At 36.3% G+C, this 25,529-nt stretch overlaps 1 protein-coding gene across 5 annotated transcripts in view; it reads right to left on the reverse strand.

Moving 5' to 3' along the window:
• Positions 1 to 25,529, reverse strand: part of ATP2C1 (ATPase secretory pathway Ca2+ transporting 1) — a 153,115-nt gene that overhangs the window by 23,256 nt on the left and 104,330 nt on the right. For all 5 annotated transcript variants that reach the window (XM_025291811.3, XM_006056244.4, XM_044947169.2 and 2 more), the window contains 9 exons: positions 21,088 to 21,243; positions 20,076 to 20,144; positions 19,082 to 19,157; positions 16,405 to 16,471; positions 10,880 to 11,004; positions 6,516 to 6,613; positions 4,367 to 4,462; positions 4,189 to 4,278; positions 2,307 to 2,411 (listed from right to left, as the gene is read on the reverse strand). In XM_025291811.3, coding sequence (XP_025147596.1) covers positions 2,307 to 2,411; positions 4,189 to 4,278; positions 4,367 to 4,462; positions 6,516 to 6,613; positions 10,880 to 11,004; positions 16,405 to 16,471; positions 19,082 to 19,157; positions 20,076 to 20,144; positions 21,088 to 21,243 — 882 coding nt within the window. The remainder of the gene's footprint in view (positions 1 to 2,306; positions 2,412 to 4,188; positions 4,279 to 4,366; positions 4,463 to 6,515; positions 6,614 to 10,879; positions 11,005 to 16,404; positions 16,472 to 19,081; positions 19,158 to 20,075; positions 20,145 to 21,087; positions 21,244 to 25,529) is intronic.

The raw sequence follows: 25,529 nt of genomic DNA on the forward strand, positions 1-25,529 counted from the left end.
CATATCTGAGGCTGTTGATACTGTTTCCCCACTATCTTGATTCCAGCTTGGGATTCATCCAGCCTGGCATTTTGTTCGCATGATGTACCCTGCATATAAGTTAAATAAGCAGGGTGACAATATATAGCCTTGATGCACTCTTTTCCCAATTTGGAACCAGTCCATTGTTCCATGTATGGTTCAAACTGTTTCTTCAGGTTTCTCAGGAGGCAAGTAAGGTGATCTGGTATCCCATCTCTTTCAGAATTTTCCAGTTTGTTGTGACCCACACGGTCAAAGGCTTTAGCATATGCAGTCAATGAAGCAGACACAGATATTTTTCTGGAACTCTTTGCTTTTTTGATGATCCAATGGATGTTGGCAATTTGATCTCTAGTTCCTCTGCCTTTTCTAAATCTAGTTTGAACACTGGAAGTTCTTGGTTGAAGCCTAGCTTGGAGAATTTTGAGCATTATTTTGCTAGTGTGTGAGATGAGTACAATTGTGCAGTAGTTTGAATATTCTTTGGCATTTGGGACTGGAATGAAAAGTGATCTTTCCCATTCCTGTGGCCACTGCTGAGTTTTCCAAATTTGCTGACATACTGGGTGCAGCACTTTAATATCATTATCTTTTAGGACTTTAAATAGCTCAGCTGGAATTGTACTCTGCTTTTCCCCAGTAGGATATTGGACACCTTCCCACCTAGGGGGAGAGCTCATCTTCCAGTGTAATATCTTTTTGCCTTTTCATACTGTTCATGGGGTTCTTGCAGCAAGAATACTGGAGTGCTTTCCATTTCTTCCTCCAGTGGACCATGTTTTGACAGAACTCTTCACTATGACTCGTCCCTCTTGGGTGGCCCTGCAAAGCATGGCTCATAGCTTCTTTGAGTTATGCAAGCCCTTCACCACGACAAGGCTGTGATCCATGAAGAGGAAATGCAGGCTGTGAATTCCAGTGAAAGTCCTCTAAAGACAAACTACTTGATCCCGGGCAGCTTTTAAATTGATAAGTTTTTCCTGTCTACGCCAGGCTGACCTCTTCTAGATCCTGAGTCAGGTCAATGGATTTGGGTTCTGTTACTTACACTGGTTGATTTGTTTTATAGGAAAAACTCATCAGCAAATAGGAAGAAAAGTCAAGCAGTCTTTCCAGATTTATTACCTGCCACTCTGTACTTCTACCCCGCAACTGAAAAGATTTAATATACAAGTGAGGCTAGTATATTTTAAATTGCTGAAGTGAAATCGTAAAACTTCACATGGGCCACATTAGTTTGAAGTAGTGTGTGATCATATATAAAATATAAAAAACAGACCTTCCAAATAAACTCATATACATATTTCTTCTGTATCACTATATGGACAAGGGACATCAACGGAAAATTATCTAATTCTGATGCAATTTTTGAAAGCTTAGATTACAAAGCTTAAAGTAACAGCCATTTTATTTTTTATAGTTTTGTTTCCAAATGTCCCCCTTCTCTGAGGTTCATAAAAGTTCCTTTAAACACTAAACAGAAATTTATTCTTCCCCTCATCATCAGTTTCTGGCACAAGTTTAGTGTTGGGCAATTTAAAACCAATGTTTCCTACTTATAAGTAAGAGGGAATCCTCTCCCTAATTCCCATCTACAGAGATGTAATTGGTTTCAAATGTTTGTTCACAGGCAGAAACACATAACCAATTACTAATTCCTAATAAAGAAAATATAAAAATAACAACTATATATTTTTCAGGGCAAAGTAAGTTTACACATCAAGCTGGTAATAGCAACTGTAAGTGATATGATTATACAATGTAGATTTCATGACTCAATACATTGCATAAAAATTTCTAAAGCACCTAGAAATATGGTAGAATTTTGATATATCAGTGTATTTCACTTTGCCAGTTTGTAAGCTGGACCAACTAACATGAATTATACACATTTGGTAACCACTATTCCACAAGAGAATGTGGTTCTGTTCAGTCAGAAGACAATACATTCTTCAGTGGAAGAACACAGACAATAGTCAGTCAGCAGAAACCTGTCACCAAGAATAAAAAAACATGTCAAAAGACTGATGTCACAAGCTCCAGGACACTGAGACCAGGCTCCAGCTCCTTTCGGTTGTTTGCTCACGTAGCAAAACTGACATGTTTATGCATAAATTCAAAGAGAACACAAAACAACCAGGGCTGAGTCTGCTATGAATGACACACACTTCAGAGCTAGTCTGCGTTATGGTCTATGACAGCTTAAATCTAAAGGTGCATAGTAAATGAAAAATAGTAGTCTAGTTAAACAATTCAGAGTAAGTTTTCTATAAATGGAAAGATACCTGCTGTGTTCGGTGCACACACTTAACAGCCATCCACTTCTGCTCAGAGCTAAAAGGGTATTCAGCTTTTCTGATATAATCCTGTTGAAGTCCATCAAGACCCATCTATATGGCACAAAAGAAAAGTTAATTCTCACCAATTTTTTTACTTTAACAAAGAAACAAGAGTCACAACTTGCAGGGAAGCAGGTTAGAGATACCTGGATTATCTTCAAACAGCAGCACTCCACCTATACATACCATACTTCTCTGAAAAGCAGCACACATGTTCAGTGTGAAAGCCTGGGCATACAGATAGTTCAGTAGTGTGCCCTGGACTATGTGCAGAGCAAAACTTCAACACTGACTATATTAAAATCTCAACTGGCTCAAACTCTGGGAGGAAGTAGGGTAAGAAAGAAAGGTGTCCAGCCAATACATACTGTATAATCAACAGAAGTTTCAAACTCAACTCCTCGATTCTCAAACAGGGTAGATACTCAAATCTACCCTGCCTGCTGCTGCCATCCTATACCCTCTCACCCCACCACTGACACGCTAACTACTACTAATGCCATGCAGTAGTATGGCATTAAAATTATTCCAAAATACTACTCAAAAATATTCTTCAAATTATTCAAAAATCAAGTTTACTGCTCCTTCCTGGTTTTTAAAGGTCCTGCAGTAACCCATCACACAGCCAACTCAACAAGCCTCTAGGCCATTCAACTGTTCATTTCACCTAGGCTAACCAATTCAAAAGTCACAATCCAGTCTACCCTTATGTATTCCTCAAGCTTTTATTCTTCCTCTTCATCTAGCTTACACCCCACTCCATCCCTATCTAAATCCCTCCTTCCTTTCAAAGTTCAGGTTTCAAGTCTTAAAGTGCACTCTTCTTATACGTGGCTCAGTGTTAAGACTGTCTGCTTCCTTGGTCTGCCTTTTATTTGTTCCAGTCTGTCACTACGGACTTCCTACCTAAATTGTGAGGTCCCCACCCATAAACAGGTGGTTTCATGTTCTTTATTTCTCAAAAGGAGAAAGTTAAACACAATAAATTTCAATATCTTTTAAAAAGTGATACTATGCTATTTGTAGTTACAAGGAAAACAAATGGTAAAGGAAAAAGGAAAGTGACTTCTCGTTAAAGAAGTATATACATTATAAAACCACCAATTTGACTTTATCAAATTAATATTATAACAACCTACATTTCTATACTGAATCTCAACAGAAGCAACCTCATTCAGACGCATCCTATTTTATACACGTTTCCTAAAACTGCTCTTAAAAGCAGTTTTATTTTTGTTATGGGAGTGCCAGGTTGGACTTTTAGGTTTCTCATTTAATCAACTGTAGGACTTAGAAAAGGAGATTAACTGGGGTACAGTCACTGAGATTAGCACCCTTTCTTCCCAATAGAAGCGCTATCTCTACATTCATTTTAAGAAATTAATAATGGAAGGAAAGGGAAGACTGGAAAAAGAAAAGCTGATTTCTCATCTTGGCCTTAATAACCTTACATGGAAATACTAAAGAATGTTGCCTATTTCATGTTTGAAAATTGGCACTTTTCAGCAATTACACGTATTTATAAAACTTTTCATACAACACTCTGAATATTACGAAAAACAACAGCATTTCTTTGTAAGAATAAACCCATCACTGGTCATTAGTTTATATGCTGCATGTAGGAGATAGAAAGTTATAGTGAAAACCCTCATGCTCTGTATTTCCAGAAAGACTACAATTGGTTCCCAAAAGGCAGTACAAACTATGAAATCCTGTGCATCTTCTTCACTCCACACCTAAAAGCCAGCAACACTCAAATCCATGGGTTCATATTCTCTTGTGAGAGTGACGTTTTCACATGTCAAAGAAGAGAGGACCAGGCACATACCTTCATTGCCAGAGCAATTAAGGCTCCTTCCGTTGGTTTCCCCATTAGAGTGTTATTTCTAATTACAGCATCATTGCACACACAGCCAGCCTAAGAGAAATACACAACTATGAACCCATCACTGCATCCTAAGTCATTATGAAGAAAGCCACTTTCTTAAAAAGAAAGCAGTATTTACCTCAACAATTCTACTAACAGATGGGTTATAGAATCCATGAACAACATCACCATCAACAATCACTTCCCCAAATGGATTGTAACCAACTCCAGTAACCTACGGAACATAAAGTAGAGTCAATAATACACTACAGTAGGCAGTGACAATACTTATGAAAACAGAAAACTGATGAGCTGTGTTCATCATGACACTATTAAAAGTAGAGAAGCATTTAAATTTATCTAAAAGAACATTTAATAGTAAAAGGCATAGATAGTAATTTTCACTACAGTGATAGTTAATTCCATACAAATATTAACTATTATGCTAATTATAATACATAGTACATTGTAAGTAAACAATATAATTGCTAATATAACCTTCTATTGCTTCTACTTACAACATATTATTAAAAAGGGAAAATAAACCATGAAAATCTCTATATATAAGTGAGTTTAAATTTACATAACATTACATTTATAGGTGTGTGTGTGTGTGTGTGTATTAGTCACTTAGTCATGTTCAACTCTTTGCGACTCATGAACTGTAGCCCATCAGGCTCCTCTGTCTATGGAATTCTCCAGGCAAGAATACTGGAGTGGGTTGCCATTCCCTTCTCTAGAAGACCTTCCCGACCCAAGGATTGAACTCAGGTCTCCTGCATTGTAGGAAGATTCTTTACCATCTGAACCACCAGGGAAGTCCTACATTTATATAACACTACAATTTGCAAAGAATTCCAATCTATTACATTTGACATTTGTGACACATCTATGACCTAGACAAAAACAGAGTTCTTTTTGTAAATATGCAAAGCTCAGAGATAAGTGATTTACCCTAGCACTTACCAAGTACTTTAACATAGTATGCTACAGACCAATTTTAAAAATCAGAGACAGAGACAAGTCAGATACTTACATATTGTGACAACAAGCCAAGCCAAATACAAGCTAAAGTTCATGATAAAAATAAGGCAGTTTAAGGGAATTCACAGTTAATGCTTAACATACAAAATTCTGGACTTAAAACAAAAGATAAATTTATATCCTACCTTTCACACCTGGACCATATAAGCACATGTAAACCCAATGACCCTTCTGAATCATCCAGAAAAGACACATCCAACAACACAGCACTGGGTATCCTAACCAAATCTAACACCCTAAATATACAGTCTCATTTTAAGGCCTAGTAAAATAGGATTAAATAGACCCAAGTACAACTTCTGTTAATTTGTGAAATTCTTCCTTTGTTCACAGAACTGGTTTTAAATACATTTTAAAATACTGTTCCCATAACAAGTAGTATTAATGAAAATTCCAGTCAGAAATTCTGCCACAACTAGCTGAGATTGAAACTTGTCCTCATACAGCTTCAAAATTAATCAATGCACATACACTAACATGCACTTCAGGGGCCACTCATATACAATTTTTAAAGTAGAATAATTCATGCATTCATTTATTCTTTCAACAAGTATGTACTACTACAAAGCAGACCCTGTGTTGGGCACCAGAATTTCTGCTCTATTATGCTCAAGGCATCATGGGAAGAGAGACAGAGGACTTCACCTAAACAAAGAGGTAGGGAGCTATGAAAACATGTTAACACAGGATGAGTTCTAGGTGATCAGCAAAGCTTTTCTGAAGAAATGGGTTAGAAATGAGGTGCAAAGGATGAAGGTGCAAAAGAGGTGCATAAACTGTTTAGGTCCTTAAGTAGGAGCAATTCTGTCACACTGCAAGAACCAGAAAGTCAGTGTACTTGGTCTATGGAAAGCCAAGGGGAGATATAGATTGAGGAAGGAAGTATGGGACAGAACCCAGAGCCGTGAGCAGCCCCACTTCAGGACCCTGGTCATAATGGGAAACCATTAAAGCATCTTCATTTAAGGAATTCTGAGAGGTTCCTTTGTTGCAGGTAGAGCAAGGGTCCAGAGTCTGGTAACAGATGGATGTAGAGACAGACAGAAAGGGTTTGAGGGAGATCAACATTTCTGCACTGAACAGCTGGAGCAGGATCAAGACTTGGGAGAACTACACGGGATGGAAAAATACTCAGCTGTCAACTAACTTGCACCCTTGTGAAGACACTGGAATGGTTAGGAATTCTAAACACCAAGACTCCTAAAAAGGAATTCTGCTGTTAAAAAAAAACATCTACAGAGTACCTCAGCACGCAGGCCATCCGAAGTAAATATGTGAGTAACAGTCATCTCATTCTTGGTCAGCGTTCCAGTCTTATCTGAACAAATCACATTACAGCAACCTGAAGAATAAATCACTATAAGTCACAAGAGTCATTTTAAAAAAATGAAAGTTTACACTGAAAACAAATTAAAGATTCTAGAAAACTGCCTTGCTTCTCTGAATATTGTAAAACTCAAGCTCATGGATAATTTTAGGTTGTTTTCTCTAATCATGTTTACTTATCATAAGGTAATTTCTGGAATTAAAAAGATACTGATAAATGCTGACTTTTTTTTTATTTAGAAAGCTACTTGATATCAACTCTATATAGCAACTTTATATAATACATTTTCTAGAAAGTTTCAAGGTTACCTAAATATAAACTCATGTAATTTTTTCAGCAAGTATTTTAAGGAATTTTTGCCTTCTCAATATTAAACTACAAACTAGAAGCTAAATTTAACATTTTTGAATTCCTAAATAAAAAGAACCCTCATAACATACATAAAGCTACCAAAATTTTCGTATCATACATATAATTACATTATAGCAATATAACTACTATATACTTACTGTTCTTAATAAATTCAATTCAAGAATGACAGTTTAGGATCTATCATTATCAATTATTTTTCTTGAGATGTCAAAAAAGAATAAATCTCTGTAATTCCAGTTTCATGTTACTTCATTTTAATATATATATATATTTTCTATTGTAGTATAGTTGACTTACAATGTTTCAAGTACATGGCAAGGTGGTTCAATTATACAAATCACATTTATTATTTTTGAAATTATTGTCCATCATAGGTTATTACAAGATATTGACCATGGTTCCTTATGCTATATAGTACACCTTTGCTGCTTGTTGTACACTATTTTTTAATTAGAAATCTAGCATTCTATTCATAATAAGTCAAACAAGCAGAACCAAAATGTTGTAATTTTTTTAACTGGGCAAAAATTCATGTTATGTTCAAAAAACTATAAAGCATATATATTATGTATACCAAAGCTTTTCTACAATGCTTGATAAAGACTTGAAAAAGAACATCCAAAAAATACTGGATATATTGGAGAACATAAACTAAATGAAATGGGAGCACTGAATGTGAAATAGAAAAACTGAAACAAACTAGGTAGATCATCATATAGTCCAGTTGTTTTTAAACATGATTGCTCATTTGAAATTTATCTCAAGCTCTGGAGAAAAAAAGCAATACCTGAGCATTTGGACTTTTCAAAACATTTCAAGATAATTCTGATCTACATCTGGGTTTTAAAAAGTGATCACAGGTTTTTCTAATAGAGCCTAATGTTGGTGATATAGAGTTCTACTATTCTTCTGTTGACCAATCATGATACAAAGGTATTAAGTAAGTTACATAATCACAACAGTAAAAGATGTTTATCAGTTTTCACACTCAACAGCCAGACAAAAAATAAAAGATAACTACAACTGCAAGCCATAATAGGAACATGATTAATTTAACAATATAAAATAATTACATACAATTTGAGGTGGGGGGTCAAGCACAGGGATGTGGTAAGTGGAGTGCATACATGCACATGTTTTCATCCACCCAGCCAGTCTATGTCTTTTGGTTGGTGCATTTAATCCATTTACATGTAAGGTAATTATTGATATGTATAAACCTATTACCGTTTTCTTAATTGTTTTGGACTTAAATTTTCTGTAGGTATTTTCCTTCTCTTTTGTTTCCTGCCTAGAGAAGTTCCTTTAGTATTTGTTGTAAAGTTGGACTGGTGGTGCTGAATTCTTTTAACTTTTGCTTTTCTGGGAAAGCTTTTGTTTTTGCCTTCAAATCTGAAGGGGAAACTTGCTGGGTATTCTTGGTTGCAAGTTCTTCCCTTTCATCATTTTAATGTGATGCCACTGCCTCTGGCTTGAGAAATTTTGAGAATTTCAGCTGATACCTGATGGGAGTTCCCTTGTGTGATATTTGTCATTTTTCCCTTGTGGCTTTTAACATATTTTATCTATGTCTTTAATTTTTGTCTGTCTTGTGTGTTCCTCCTTGGCTTTATCCTGCCTGGGACTCTCTGTGCTTCCTGGACTTGGTTGACTATCTCCCTTCCCACATTAGTGAAGTTTTCAGCTATTATCTCTTCAAATATTTTCTCAGGTCCTTTCTCTCTTCCTTCTCCTTTTGGGACCCCTGTAATGAGAATGTTGGTGCATTTAAGTTGTCCCAGAAGTCTCTTAGGCTGTCTTTATTTCTTTTCATTCTTTTTTCTGTATTCTGTTCTGTGGCAGTGATTTCCATCACTCTGTCCTCCAAGTCATTTATCCATTCTTCTGCCTCAGTTATTCTGCAATTGATTCCTTCTAGTGTATTATTCATCTCGGTTTGCTTCTTCTCTAGTTCTTTCAGGTCTTTGGTAAACATTTCTTGCATCTTCTCCATTGTCTTCCCAAGATCCTGAATCATCTTCACTATCATTATTCTAAATTCTTTTTCTGGAAGACTGCCTATCTCCACTTCATTTAGTTGTTTTTCTGGGATTTTACCTTGTCCCTTCATCTGGGACACAACTTTCTACTTTTTCATCCTAACTTTCTCGAAAGTGGTTTTTGTTTTAGCTGCTGTGGGACTGTGTCTGTTCTTGCTTCTTCTGTCTGCCTACTGATGGAAGAGTAGGCAGACAGAGGCTTGCGTAAGCTTCCTGATGGGAGGGTGTGGCAGTGGGAAAAACCGGGTCTTGCTCTGGTGGGCAGGACCTTGTTCAGTAAAGCATTAATCCAATTATCTGCTGACAGTTGGGGTTGTTTCCCTTCCTGGTAGTTATCTGGCCTGAGGTGACCCAGCCCTAGGATCTAAGGCTCTATAGTAGGGTTAATAGTGACCTCCAAGAGGAATAAGCCCAAGGAGGGACCTTCCCAGACTGCTACTACCAGTGCCTCCATCCCTGTGGTGAGCCCCCAACCACACCTCCACAGGAGACCCTCCAACACTAGTGGGTATTTTTGGTTCAGTCTCCTGTGGGGTCACTGTTCCTTTCCTCTGGGTCTTGGTTCAGGCAAAATTTTCTTTGTGCCCTCCAAAACTGGAGCCTCTCTTTCCCCTAGTCCTGTGGAAGTCCTATAATCAAATTCTTCTGGCCTTCAAGGTCAGATTACCTGGGGATTCTGAAAGAGTTAATTCCTAGGTAGGTTGATAAGGAGTCCAGGGCCCTCAAGGAGGAAAAAGGGACAAACTTTTTTTCCCTCTACATTCCTTCATCCTAGTCACACAAGATGTTTTTTTCTTAAGCTTTGAGTTTTTATGGCAACAATCTATTTCTTCTAAGACTAGTTTTCTTTAAGCCCAGAGCTAATGATTATACAAGAAAACAATTCATCTTACTCAAGGGTATGTTTTTCCTTACTATGGGTATATTTTTCCTTACTTGCTCTGTACTAATGATTATATAATAACAATGCATGTTGCTCCAGAACATGTTTCTTCTTAAGAACCTTCTGACTAATCCTGTTATCTTAAGATATATGTTGTGGGAATGAGTCTGATAAGACCTTTGTATTGTTGGTTGTTAGTAACCAACATAAAAGTAACCAGAAAGTATGTAAGGCCTTGATAAGACTAGCCTGTGAGGCACTCTCTGCCCCCTTCTGATGTGTGTCAGAAGCTTTCTCTATCCCTTTTTTACTGTAATAAATCTTTTACCACACCAAGTTTTGAGTGACTGAAGCCAAGTCTCTGGTCCCGAAGCAAAATTGTCTCCTTCAGATCACGAATCTGAACTGTTCACCATAAGCTATCAATTCCCATCCCTTTTGTCAGATCCCCAGGGTCAGAAGCCTGATGTGGGGTTCAGAACCTTCACAATAGTGCAAGAACTTCTTTGGTATTATTGTTCTCCAGACTGTGCATCACTCACCCAGCAGGTATGGGCTTTGGTTTTTATCATGATTGTGCCATCCTACCATCTCATTGTGGCTTCTTGTTTGTCTTTGAATGTGGGATATCATTTTTTGGTGGGTTCCAGTGTTCTCCTTCAACAGCTAGTTGCAATTTTGGTGCTCACACAGGAGATGAGCACGTGCATTTCCTTCTACTCTGCCATCTTGAACTGAAAGTCACTTTATTTTTTTAAACATGATTTAAGCATTAGAACACTCCATGATGCAGAAAGATTTAAAGTTCCCTTACCTGAGTGAGATGAATTTTTAATGACCTTTTTTGGTTAGTAAAACCATCCTCAACATTGCTGTATGTCCACCACCACCATGTAAACCTCTAGCACAAAAGCTATAAAACCTTAAGATCTCTGTTAATGTAAACTAACATGTCAATGGACAAGTATGCTCTAACCAGAGACTTACCCAGAGTTTCAACAATAGGTAGTTTTTTCACAATCGCCCTCTTCTTCACCATTCTCATAACACCAAGGGCTAGAGTCACTGTGACCACAATGGGAAGACCTTCAGGAATTGCTGCTACAGCCAAACTGTAGCCAATAAAGACATAGCATTTAATATAAATTCAGTAGTATCCATAACAATAATTTCAATTAGCTCTTACTTAGAGACTAAATAATGTAAAATCAATGCTGTCAAACCCATAAAAGGCCTTACTTAGTATGTGGAAAAATTGATTAACATTTATTGGCTACCTACAAGCTACCAGATTAAGTACAGTGATTAAAGAACATACATTCTTACTTCACACTGCCTAGATTTCTACTCCAAGCTTCAATTTTTACCTGTGTGACCTTAAGCTATTATGCCCCCACCCCTGTAGTTTAGTTTCCTCATCCATATACATAGTAACAGGTGTTCACACACAAACTTGCACATGAATGTTCAAAGCACCATTATTCATACTCAAAAGATGGAAAAAGCCCAAATGTTCATCAATTGATGAATGTTAAATTGTGGTGTATGCCCATACAAGGGAGCACATAAAAAAGAAGAGAGTATGATTCATGCTAAAAATGGAAAAATCTTGAAAACATCATGCTAAGGAAAGCAGCAGGACACATGTTGCAAGATTTCACTTATATGAGATGTCAGGAATAAGCAAATCCAAAAAGACAGAAATCTGTTTAGTGGCTACCAGAGGACAAGGAGAGGGCAGAATGGGGAATGAACAGGCACAGGGTTTTTTCTCAGGGGTGATTTAAAAGTTCCAACACTAGACGTTGGTGATGGTGGTAACGATGTTGGTGATGGTGGTAACAATATGAATGTACTTAACACCACTGTACTGCATACTTTAAAAGGGAATATTTTACTGGTATGTGCATTTTATCACAACAAAAAATTACTTATTTCTCTTCATAATATTAAAAAAAAAAAATTCAAATTAAAACTCCACTTGTCCCATTCCAGGTATTACCCCCTGACTCTGGCACAGATGAGGACAGGTAGGTACACATTCATCCTTCACTCTAACACTGCTCCCTGCACCCCCCTCTAACTGCTCAATTTCTATTACCAACTTTTTCTTTAGCATGATCTAACTTGTTTCTGCCCCCTTCTGATGTCTGTGTCAGAAGCTTTCTCTCTCTCTTTTATACTCTAATAAAACTTTATTACACAAAAGCTCTGAGCAATCAAGCCTGGTCACTGGCCCCAGATTGAATTCTTCTCCTCTGGAGGCCAAGAATCCCGGTGTCTTTGTGGTTCAGCAGCAACCTTTCATCTTGAGGGCTCGTCTGAGATTCTTCAGGACAAGGTAAGGCAGTTTGGAGCTCTAGTTCTTTATTCTCCTAACAAACATGTTTTCTGCTGTACTTTACTAACTCTACAGTGTGCTTGTGTGAATGAATGGCACACTCTGTGCGAAGCAAATGAGGAGCCCTGCTCAGCGGTTCCGTGGTGACCTCATACGACTTATGGCAGAAACCCTGTCAGGGGTTTATACCAACCTGCCAATGGACTTCCCTGGTGGCTCAGATGGTAAAATGTCTGCCTACAATGAGGGAGATCCAGGTTCTATCCCTGGTCAGGAAGATCTGGAGAAGGAAATGGCAACCCACTCTAGTATTCTTGCCTGAAAAATCCCATGGACAGAGGAACCCGGCAGGCTACACTCCACGGGGTCGCAAAGAGTTGGACACGACTGAGCGACTTCACTTTCATACTTTAAACTTGCCTATCATTACACCATGTTCTACAGCCATCATCAATTTTTTATAGGTTGATTCTAAAAGCTAAAATCCAATAAATAATATTTATAATTACTGGCTTAATAGTACACACACTGTATAACCAAGAAATATGTGTCATCATTAATACTTCATTTTCTCTTTTGAACCTCTAAGTACAAATAGAATCTTCTTTACTTATGCTTCCATTAACTCTCACTGTATCAGCAAAGATAGCTATCATCATTTATAACTTAGATCCAATGGACCTTCTCATTCTTTTGTATTTAAATCATTTTATAAATAACTTACAAAGGAACAGAATGGATTATGAAAAACTTCATAAATTTTTATTTGAATTTTAACCTCAAACTATACTCTTGGATTTGAAAGTATGTATATCTGAACTGGATAATGTCCTTTGAACGCCAACTGCTCATGAACTGTCATGAATAAACCTAGAACACATTTACCTTACAAAATAGTGATTTCAAATTAAAAAACCATTTTTAACAGGTTGTAGGTTTATCAGTTCTGGTTCCTCTGTTTGCATCTCTCTCTAAAATGTAACACTTCTGAAAATGCTGATGACTCATAACTTTTAGGAGAGTCATCTTCTTTGTAACACAATACTACATGACAAATTCCTTGCTATAAGAGAATGTCTGTCCTTCTCCTTTTATCCTTAAAAATAAAGCAGTTCAGTGAATTCCCTGGTGGTCCAGTGAATTAGGACACAGCGCTTTCACTGCCATGGCCCAGGTTTAATCTCTGGTCAGGAAACTAAGATCCCACAAGCCACACAGTGCAGATAAAAAAAAAAAGTTTAGTCATTAATTCAGGAGTTTGAGAAAATCTAGAGTATCATCATCCAAGGGTTTGGTACTGAGATTTCATTTTATAATGATTCAATTTCACCTTCATCATTTTAGCCTAGAGTGGTTGCTGCTTTACATTCATCTTCTGGTTTGTGTAATAATTATGAAAACTCTTCTGTCAATTCGTATTTGTCATTATGGTAAAAAAAAAACCCTCAATTTCTCAAATTTGTTTAATGAATGCAAGAAAACCCCCAAAATTTTATCCCCAGACTCCTTTTATACCTTTTTAAATGACAATATAATACTATGGGCAAAATAATAAGAGAATTGAAGGATAAAATAATAATGATGATTTATTATTACAGAAGGGACAGGCTACCCACTTCAGTATTCTAGGGCTTCCCTTGTGGTTCAGCTGGTAAAGAATACACCTGTAATGTGGGAGACCTAGGTTAGATCCCTGGGTTGGGAAGATCCCCTGAAGAAGGGAAAGGCTACCCATTCTAGTATTCTGGCTTGGGCTATACAGTCCATGGGGTCACAAAGAGTTGGACAGTAGTTTTAAAAGCTATTTATTCTTCTGCTTTCTCATTGTTTTACTCATTTTTAGCACAGTTGGAAATACTTGTTAAAATTACTGTTAGGGTAACAAGAAAGCAAGATATTTCAAGACATAGGAAAAATAAAGTCACTAAAGATCCCGCGTGTATTTTAAAATTTATAAAAATGCAATAGACCCATATGGTCATTGTGAAATAGAATGAGTTTTATTCTATTAAAAAACGGTTTAAATGTTTGATCTCTTGGAGGACCCTGAGGTAGGAATAAAAGTAATGATGTGTTAATCTTCATGAAGTACTCTTTAAAAAATACTCTAAAAAAACATGAGTCCAATAGATGATATGCCAATGATTAATAAAATTCATGCCCAATTTTAAATTCATTTTATATTTAACCCAATGCTTTTTTACATATATTGAAGCCAAGAATTTCAAGTTGCATTTTTGCTCCTCCAAGGAAAACTATACTCCTTTACTCTATCACAAATATCTTTTAACTTATTCATCCTAGTTATTCCTTGTACTCCATTTGATTTTTTTTTTTTTAATCTACTGGTTTTTATTCTAAAAGCCTAACTATTACTTGCTAGACCTATCACAGAGCTGTCATCCAGAATTTCTCCATAGAGGACTGAGTGAGTCCCACTTTTTCTTACACCCTATACAACATTGTCTTCCTTTCTTACACTCTTGATTCTCTAGAATTCATACAAGAGTAGGTAAGGAATATATTTTCTGACTACCTGCTTACCCTGAATTGATACTTTCACTAGTCCTAGATTTATAGATTTAAAATCAATTCCCCCATGTTTTAACTGTACTGCCCCACTTTCTTCTCCTTTAATTCAAAGTGGCTGTGGATGAAGGTTTTTAAAAAATCCTTTTTCCCTTCTCTATTTGGTTAAATCTCTAGCTTTGTTCCCTTAGTGGTGACAGTATAGCAACTATGTTGCTAGGCAACACTGCTTATGATAAAAGGATCTCCTGACCAATAAATTATCTATGGATTGGAAGAATTATAATTATCTTATAGGAAGCCATAGCTTTGGGTTTCCCGATTGTGGTGAATCTCATAACTGGACATGGTCCAATCAGGCATCCTGGAAAGTGTATGTTTCCAGAGATGTTGGCTCCTACAGAATATGAGGCATTTTAACCCAGGACAGTTCCTGCCCTCACATGGTCATCTCATCTGCTTGTTTGAACTGCTGCAGGGACTGCTGCAGAAACACTTTCAGAAGAGGAAGTTGCCCTGTGGTGTTCAGGACACAGGTACCAGGTATGACCTAGGAAAGTCTTGTGAGGTGAAATCTTAGTGGAGACTAAAAACACCCTGTGATGGAAACTGCAGTTGCTAATGAGAAGTATGATACCAGTCAAATTTTCCTTCCTTTACACACGAACTGACCTGTTTTCTTGACTTTCACAATGATGTTTCTAAGCTGGAGTTTTGGTCCTCCTGCTTGGCATCTGGAGGATTCCTTTGATCTATAAAGATTCATGTCTTGCTTCACTTCTTATATAATTTCTTATCTCTTTTTAAAACTCCTTTTACTGAGATATGGCATGTATTGAATTATTCTCTTTGACACTTTTATCTCCTCTGTTTTGGACATTTTATTCTATTTTGGGGAGACCATTTTGACTTACAATTTTTAAGCTGAGTTTTCAATTTCAGTAATCATAATCTTTTTTAAGATTTTTTTTTTTATGTAGACCATTTCTAAAGTCTTTATTGAATTTGTTCTATATTGCTTCTACTGTTTCTCTTCTGGTTTTTTGGCCAAAAGGCATGTGGGATCTTAGCCACCCAACCAGGGATCGAACTCATACCCCCTGCACTGGAAGGCAAAGTCTTAACGACTGGACCACCAGGGATGCCTCTTAAAAATCATAAACTTAATAACTAAAAAAGAAAAACAATGTGGGTCCTGTGATCCTTTTCCAAAACAATTTGTCTGTCACGAATGCAATCTCTTCGCAAATCTCTGAAAATATGAATACTTCTCTGTTCATTTTCAATTTTTCTTCTATTCCTGCATATTTGGTTTTCCTCTGAGTTGATTATTCAATTTCCATATTGTGGTCTTTCTTTCTCATGCTCCTAGTTTTCAGTTTGGTGATCCTTGATTGTCTAAGTTTAAAAATGCAACATTTGGTTGGTAATACCAGATATGTAGTGTGGAGTTTCTCCACTGTATACATGTAGGTTTTCATTTTCCTAGAGCTCATTTCAATATATGAATTCTGAACTATTTAAGTACAGTTAATATACTCTTATGTGCTCATATAAAACCCATAATGAAACATAAGCTATGCCAAACAAAAACAATGAGAGGCAAAAGACTTCAAATTATAAACAAACCATTAGAACTTACCTTACACTAATAGTAAACATTTCCAGTATGTCTTTTCCTAGCAACCAGCCAACCAACATGATGATACCTATAACAGAATCAAACAGCTATTTTTCCCTTTTATATAAAATCACCTGAGCATGCAAGGGATAGAACAACAAACTGACGGCAGCAAAAGTTCCTTGATATAAAAGGGAAAGTTTATCGGATCACAGTTGCAAGATTTTATAAAACTCCATTAAGGAGGGAAGATTAAATTAATATTAAGGTTAAAGCTGTGTATGCATGCACACACCTACAGTTTTACCTTTTGCTGCCACCCATCCTTTAAAGTAATAATATCTGAAAGTTCCCAATATAAGAGAACATTACCAGTATTTTTGTGCAATGGGGGAAAAAAAGAAGGCAGCGCATACATGTAGGTTTTCTATTAACTGTGAGGTTTGCAAAAATAAACCCTAGAACTTTACTTCTCATAACTCCATACCCAGATACTACACATTAAATTTGTACTGCAAACCAAGAAGTATTTAGGACTCAGCCCAGAGATGATGTAAGACAGCTAAAACAGCAATTAACATTTAAAAATTACTAACTTTGCAGCATTTGAAAGCTAAAAAGCAATTAACATATACGAAACAACTGATTCTTTACTCTATTTTTTAATCTTTATCTTTGAAAAAGAAAGTGAGGGGAAGGGATGTACCACTGGTTTTGTGAGGAAAAACAAAGCATCAGAGTTTTAATAAAACAAAGTAATTTTGTATTCTAGATCAACATGTACATTTAAAACAAGATTTCCTTCATCTTTCTGCAATTACAAAAATAATGATCCACATTGTGATCTTCTCAGATCCCATCCCAAATACTACCCTGATAAAAGGAATTATGTCTGATGAATTATACCAGGGTCAAACAAACTACAATCTGTGCCCCTCCTATGTGTTTTTGTAAATAGTTTTTTGGAACACAGCCATATCCATTTGTGTTGGGGTTGCTTTTGTGCTGACAAAAGAGCTGAGTATTTCCATCATTGAAAGTATGAACCAAAGGCTAAAATATTTACAATCTGTCCCTTTACCAAAAAGTCTGCTGACCCTTGATTTTGATCTTGACCCTTCTCCTGTTTCATCCTAATAAGAAAAAATATGTCCAATGCATTATATTAGAACCATGGAATCAAAAAGCTGAAAATTTTTTTTCAAAAAATTTGAGGTGGTTTCATGGTAAAGTGTTACTATAAACTGGAAAGGTTTAATTGGCTAAACTGCCTTTCAATTTATCAAACTGACTATAAATTCTAAAAAATAAACAGCAGAACCAAATGAAGGGAGCTATGAGACACACCATTTAAACAAATTAACAAAATAACCTTCCCACCTTTTACTTTGCTTACAATAATGAAAAATGGATCAACAGAATTAATACTTAAAGAATTATTTTACTGCAACTGTACAGCTAAAATTGCATTATTTTTAAAGTTAGCAAGAAAAATTAAAATAACATCGTGGAAGAATTAAAGAAAAAGACTCCAAAACTGATGTGTTTAATGCTATGATAAAGATGTCATTTCAACTCCATGAATCAAGAATGGAATATAGAACTGCTGGTACCAGGATAAATAAATTTTTAGTAAAAGAGTACTAACTCTACCCTAAATCTTATACTAAAATAAATTCTAAATAAAATAGTAAAATTAAGTGTCACAAATTAAGAGTGATGTTTAAATAAACATAAACATTTTCCCACATGGGGTTGGAAAAGCCTTTATGAATGGAACACAGAAACCTAACTGCAGAGATTATCAGTAGGAGGGTATGATCAGAATCTCACGCAAGAGAGTGTTTCATTACACACATCTCTCCCCTCCCTACCAAGTTTATTATACAGCCCTCAAAAGCAACTTAAAAATCAAGAGGTGTGACCAATCTAAGGCTTAAGCCACAAAAGAAACAGACTGGCAGTTCATAAAATAGAATAAAATAAAAAAGTTCTAAGATATATATGACAAAGTGCTCAGTTTCTCAAATAATAAATTTTGAAATAAACAAAAAGTTGGCAACAGTGCTGGAAGAGAGACACTTTTTTTTGTTGAGGTAGGGTATTATTTGGCAACAGCAAAGAAAAGCCTTTAAAAACATGCCAAAAAATTTCAAAACCACCACTCTTTGACCCAATAATATCACTTTCAGGAATTTATCCTAAGGAAATAAGAGCAGTTTATAACAAGATATCTGCACTGAACACTTATACAATTTTTAAAAGTTTTAAAGACCTACAAAAACATCTAAAAAGAGTGCTGACTTTTTACACATGTATACATGCACTCATAATACTACACAATCTTTAAATTTGTTTAAGGTGAGCATCTATTTAATGACAAGATGTTTATGATGGGATGCACGAAACAAAAAAGAAAAGCAGTCATAACACAATATTATCATATTTTATTGAAGACTAGAAAGACATACTAAAATGTTTATAGAAAGGTTCTTTGATTATAGGAATTACAGATTTCTATCTTTGTAGAAAAGTACAATGGCTAGGGATTAGTTTAACAGTTTAAAAAAAGTAATAGTAGCTTAACACATGAATGAATTAATGGATTTTTGTAAGTATGTACCTAACTCCCACTTCCCACTCAAAAAAGAAAACCTAAGTAAATATTATGAGATATACATACTCACTCTTCTCTTACCTATTATACCAAAGGAGTAAAAGGAAAGTTGTTTTCCTAAGAGGTCCATGCTCTTCTGCAGAGGGGTTTTTGGTGCCTTGACAAATTGGAGAAGACTGTCACCACAATTACCTAAATTTAGTCAGCTTTACTACGTGCCAGGGACTCTAAGTGCTTAACACACTCATGACATGCACGACTCCTTCAGCGAGGAAACTGGGAGGCCTAGAGGCCTAGACTTTTAAAAACCTGTTTATTTGAAAAGGTCTGTGCTCTCTGTGCCTCTTTAGAGAAAATCTATTCTCCCTAGCAGCTTCCCTAGGATTTCAATATCATCAGCTGCTCCTCACTTTTCTACTCTTTTTCCTTTCTAGATCCACAAACATGCTTGTAACCCATCTTTTTATCCTGCTGGGTCCCTGGTCTCCGGCAATCCCTCTATTGCCAAGGTTGAGATGATTTTACATACTGCATCACATCTGGGAATCTCAGAAGGTTACCTGAGAAAATGATATTGTAGAATGCACTTTCTTTTTTATATATAAGAAGATATTTTAAATGAGAACTGATTTTCGATAACCTTAAACAAGGATATCGTACAAGTTATTTATTTCACTTTGCAATCATTTTTTTCTCCAGATCCCTGCAATTATGTCAAGCTGGGAATTTTGGCAGAAGATATATTCTAAAGCACAACTATACTATTTAGTAATCTTTAAAATTAATATGATAAAAGTAATTGGTAAAAATAATAAGCCTTATAAATAACAGGCCATAAATCTTTTTCTCCTGTAAATAATGAATATCAGAATGTTTCAGAATATTAACAATATTAATTCAAGCCCTTCCAATTACAAGCTTTCCAATTATGCTTTTAAGCACAGACAACTGATATTCTGAATAAAATATTACTTTTGAAAGTAATAAAATAATCCTCCAATGTTCTCTTTTCCCCTACTTAAAATGGAGAATATTTCAGATTTGAAACCAAAACATCAACAAACTAAATACTCACTTCTTCTGCTTGCATCATTTTAAAAACTTCTCCGAATTCAGAATTTTCTCCTGTTCCAATGACAATACCCTAAAGGAAAAAACAAGAAATCGTATTTATATTCAGATGGAATCACCTTTCTCAAATGAAAACAAAACCCCTTCATTTCTTTTCTCCAAGGCTACCCATTGTCAACATGTCTGACATAATATATCCAGGATTCCCTTTGAAAATTTACTTCCAATGTTACTATAGATCCCTAAAAACAAACACCTCATTAAACTTATCAATGACTCAGTTCTTAGGCCCATTTTCTGGTCTATTGTAATATTTCTGAAATTTGAACCTTTCTTATTACTCAAACATTTAATGTAGTTTCCCTGGCAAATACTACTGAATAATGCCTTTTATATTTGTGTAATATTAGAATCCAGTAAGGGCTTCCCTGGTAGCTCAGCTGGTAAAAAGTCTGCCTTTAGTACAAGAGACCCCAGTTAGATTCCTGAGTTGGGAAGTTCCCCAGAGGAGGGCATGGCAACCAACTCCAGTATTTCTGCCTGGAGAATCCCCACTGACAGAGGAACCTAGCGGGCTATAGTCCATGGGGTCACAACGAGTCAGACACAACTGAGCGACTAAGCACAGCACAACAAAGAATCCAGTAAATAAAATATTTGAAATCAATTAGTAGCTGAGTGATAATACAGTCAGAATATTATAGCCAGTACCATATCAACTAAATTGAAATTTTATTCAACCAATGGTGAACATAGCCACAAGCCACTGTTTCTATCTAAAAAAAAAAAAAAAAAAAAAAAAATTGCCTGGTAAATGGAAGAACTATGGTTGTATTTTATCTCAGGGACACAGCTTACCCTTAGTTGCACAAAGAGCTGCCAAAGACTATGTTCAACTCTGCTGTTTCTTCCTCATATGTTTTTTAAAGATCCACGTAAAATTAGCCAAAAAAAGAACTGAGAAAATGGTTGAAAATGAAGGAACTATTATCTTCAAAACAAGAACGGAAATTTACCTTTGCTTTGCCACATCTGACCAGTGTTCCCATGAAGGCAATGTTACTTCTTGATGCAAGATCTCCATTAGTAGCAGCCGGCTGAGGAGCTGTCACCTTAGAACAAGGTGCTGTCTCTCCTGTCAAGCTGGACTCATCAACAGAAAGATCCACAGCCTTGGGGAACATAAAGCACTCTAGTCAGTTCAAGTCTGAAAACTCTTTCTGCTAAACTTAAAATCTAAGGAGTCTGTAATCACCATTTCTTCTGCAAATATTCTCCCCATTATAAATTAGCCAAAACTTTTACCATATCCATTACTCAACAATCATATTTAAAAATGAAGCTAAGTCAAAAAAATCTGACTTGCAAGGTTGACAGACCCATGAGACAAAATTAGCCTGAACTTTAAAATACAAGTAGGGATAAGGAGACACTAGCTAAAACAATCTCTATCTAGAGAAGACTCAACCCTCATGAGTTTTCTAAAATTATTTCCTAATTTTGCCATATCCTAAAGTCCTGAAAATGGATTTGGCAGGTTTAAACCAACTGTAACAGAAGAGAAATATAACTAAAAAGGTATAAAAGTTACAAATAAATAAATATTTTCATAATTGGGGTTTAATTTTCATGAATTCTTGCTATACATCCCTAACATTTATTTTAAATTTATGTCAGCAAGAATCAAAAATGTACATAAATGTTTCCAAACAGATCATGAATATCGTATCATCATCCAACTCTGCAATAGGTTTCAATACTAAGGGCTGCACTTCTAACACAATTAAGAATTCACCTACCCAAGAATGAAAAAAACAAACATCATTTAATATGTGGAAAATACTGCAGATGTGACCTGGCTCTGTTTATGAGTATGGCCCCAGAACAATAATTCCAAGGATGTTAACAGGCATTGTGTATAATGTTATAGACAGATGATCATTGATTAAACCAACACACACATATTTACACATACACACAAGGGAGGAGTACTATGGTTAAGTAAGTTTTAGAAACACTGTATTAAGAGGTAAACAGCTTCCCCTACAGTACTGTTTCTCAAAACTTGCAATGCATCAGTGTCAATCACCTCAAAAGGAATATAGATATAGCAGGGATTGTGAAGAGTGACCTTAGGAGAACCAGCAACACCTCTAACACCTCAGAGCTTGTTAAGGCATTTACTGCCCTACCGCAGAGAGCTGGGAGAGTGAACCTAACAGACTGCCTTTATAAGCCCTCCACATAATTCTGATGCAAGCTCAAGCTTGAGAATCAATAGAATAGTGTTTCCCAAACATCTCTGATGGAGAAGGGAAATGGCAACCCACTCCAGTATTCTTGCCTGGAGAATCCCAGGGACGGAGGAGCCCGGTGGGCTGCCGTCTATGGGGTCACACACAGTCAGACATGACTGAAGTGACTTAGCAGCAACAGTAGCAGCAAACATCCCTGATCTATTTTCCAGAAGCTCTTGTTCAAGGATCAGTAGGACAATCTCCAGAAAACTACAAGCTGGTTCATGATTTTACTCATTCATTCACACAACCAACATTTACCGACTACCTTAACTATGTACCAGACACTGAGTTAGAGCCAAGAAAGAAAACAAGAAAATGAATCCAGAGCAATTAGATGATTGTGCAGTCTCACTGCTATTATCAACTGAGCTGGTGTTCTGAATCAGGCCTCCTGATTGACAATTCATACTATGTACAAAGTACTCTAAATTTGTGTGCTCAGTCGTGTCCAACTCTCTGCGATCCTATGGACTATAGTCTACCAGGCTCCTCTGTCCATGAAATTTTCCCAGTTGTTATTTCCTACTCCAGGGCATTTTCCCAATCCAGGGATCAAACCTACGTCTCTTTCAACTCCTGCACTGGCACACAGATTCTTTACCACTGAGTCCCCTGGGAAGTCCATTCTAAATTTAAATCCTGTGTTTTTCTTTTCTCAGAGGGTGGGGAAGGGGAATAAATCTCATCTTTTTAAATGAGTCATTCTGTTATGAGCATAAATACCTTAAAAAATCTTATGGAAAATAATTATTAAAAATTGAGTTCATGGATTCTTTCCCCCCACCTACATAATAAAACTTTGACTCATTCATTTAAAAAATTATTTACTAATGCTTATAATGTCCCAGGCCTGTACTATATCACATCCAATGGGAATCAGCAGTAAACAAAACAAAGGTCCTGTCCTCGGCTTTTAATCTAATGGGAAAATGATTTGAAAAAATAAACAAGTGTATATAATATAATGCCTGATAGTGGGGGGAAATAACATGGTAAAAATGGAGAGTGACACTTTAGGTAGAGAAAAGCTCTCAAAGCAGATGAGCCTTTTGCAGAGCCCTAATTTCCTTCTCCAGGGGATCTTCCTGACCCAGGGATCAAACTCAGGTCTCTTGAATTGCAAGCATATTCTTTACCATCTGAGCCACCAGGGAAGCCCCAAATTTGGGTTTACTACTTCACCTCAACTACAAATAAAAAAAAACACCTGCCATGCTAAAAGGTAATGGACTTTTTATTTCTATTTTTTAAATTAAAAGAAGACATTTATTTGACTTTCCTTCCCAAATTAATCTTAAGTCTGATTTTTCATACTTTATTAATAAGAAAGAAAAAAGTAGGACTGCCCAGGTGGCACTAATGGTAAAGAACCCACCTGCCAATGCAGGAGAAGTAAGAGACATGAGTTCAATCCCCAGGTAGGGAAGATCTCCTAGAGGAGGGCATGGAAGCCCACTCCAGCATTCCTGGTTGAAGAATCCCATGGACAAAGGAGCCTGGCAGGTTAAGGTCCATGGGGTCAGAGTCAGACACAACTGAGTGACCAAGACACTAAGAAAAAAGTTAGGTCTTTTTCTTCAAAGATGATACTAACACTAAAAATAGTCAGCTGACACTTTGTTGCTCACTCTCTGGTAGGCACCAAGCAACACACTTATACCAAGTAAACCACAAACAGTTACTTAGCTACTAGCAACTCCAATGAGGCATGCGCTAGTAGTTCAGTTCAGTTCAGTTGCTCAGTCGTGTCCAACTCTTTGTGACCCCAGGAACTGTAGCACACCAGGCTTCCCTGTCCGTCATCAAGTCCCAGAGCCTACTCAAACTCATGTCCATCGTGTCAGTGATGCCATCCAACCGTATCATCCTCTGTCATCCCCTTCTCCTCCCACCTTCAATCTTTCCCAGCATCAGGGTCTTTTCCAATGGGTTGGTTCTTTGCATCAGGTGGCCCAAGTATCAGAGTTTCAGCTTCAGCATCAGTCCTTCCAATGTAGTAGTATCCCTATTTTTCAGACTTGTTGAAGGATTAAGGCCTCCTCCAACATCATACAGCTAGTAAGCTGTGGAGATGAAACCTAAACATTGACAAATTAACTCCTATTTTTCTAAATCCCAAATCAAAATAAAAAGTTTTCTTTGTTTAGCAAGCTCCTCATTAATATTGTTACTAAAATCATTAATGCTTGTAATTTTCTGAGCTTTTAATTAGAAAAACTTAATACTTAATAAGAAACAGAAACTTGTATACAAGTTAACAGAAAGAACTCCTTTCTCTGTGAGAAAAGTGAAATTTACGTTTTTCCACTGAAGACTTTTTACTTTAAATGTAAATCTTAAACAAGAATAAATGCCAGCATTAGGTGGGTGTCTGTAGGAACAAGGAATATACAAATGATTTGTATTTTTAAAGAGGCAGGAAGCATGGCTTTACTGACTATGTCAGGAACCCAGCTCTTCTGTGTCAGCCTTAGCAGTGCAATAATCATTTAAGAGAGTAAGAATCTTAATTCAAATCAGATTTTTCTACATAAAAGAGCCCATGTAATTTTTTATACAACAGCCCTGTCTTAGTATACAAAGTAATGTGGAAGGGAAGGGAGCTTTGGACCCTTATCTTTTTTTTTTTTTTTTAAATTTTATTTTATTTTTAAACTTTACATAATTGTATTAGTTTTGCCAAATATCAAAATGAATCCGCCACAGGTATACATGTGTTCCCCATCCTGAACCCTCCTCCCTCCTCCCTCCCCATTCCATCCCTCTGGGTCTTTTTTCTTATATAATTATAAATTTGTAAAACTTAAAATATTAACAATACATTATCAATGAAATTTGTCTAAATCATAAAATATAGCATAACTCTCAACTGTCTGCTGAACAAGAATATTTTCTAAGTGACAAGGTACTTTTTCTTAATGGTGATTGTGAGTCACCAATAAGTCTCTCAACTGCTTTTCACAGAAAGCAGTTTTGAAAGAATGAGTGGAAGGCAATGATTTCTAAGAAGGGTAGTACTTAATAAGGCAGGCAAGCCTAATTATTACAGTTTAACAAAGTCACAATTTAATTCATCTGAAAATAAACATATCAGAGTGATTTATCCAATGCATTCATGAGAGAAAGTTAAGATAAAATGAAATCAAAGAAATAGCCAG

The sequence above is a fragment of the Bubalus bubalis genome, chromosome 1 (assembly GCF_019923935.1).
Source record: "Bubalus bubalis isolate 160015118507 breed Murrah chromosome 1, NDDB_SH_1, whole genome shotgun sequence".
NCBI classification, from domain to species: domain Eukaryota; kingdom Metazoa; phylum Chordata; class Mammalia; order Artiodactyla; family Bovidae; genus Bubalus; species Bubalus bubalis.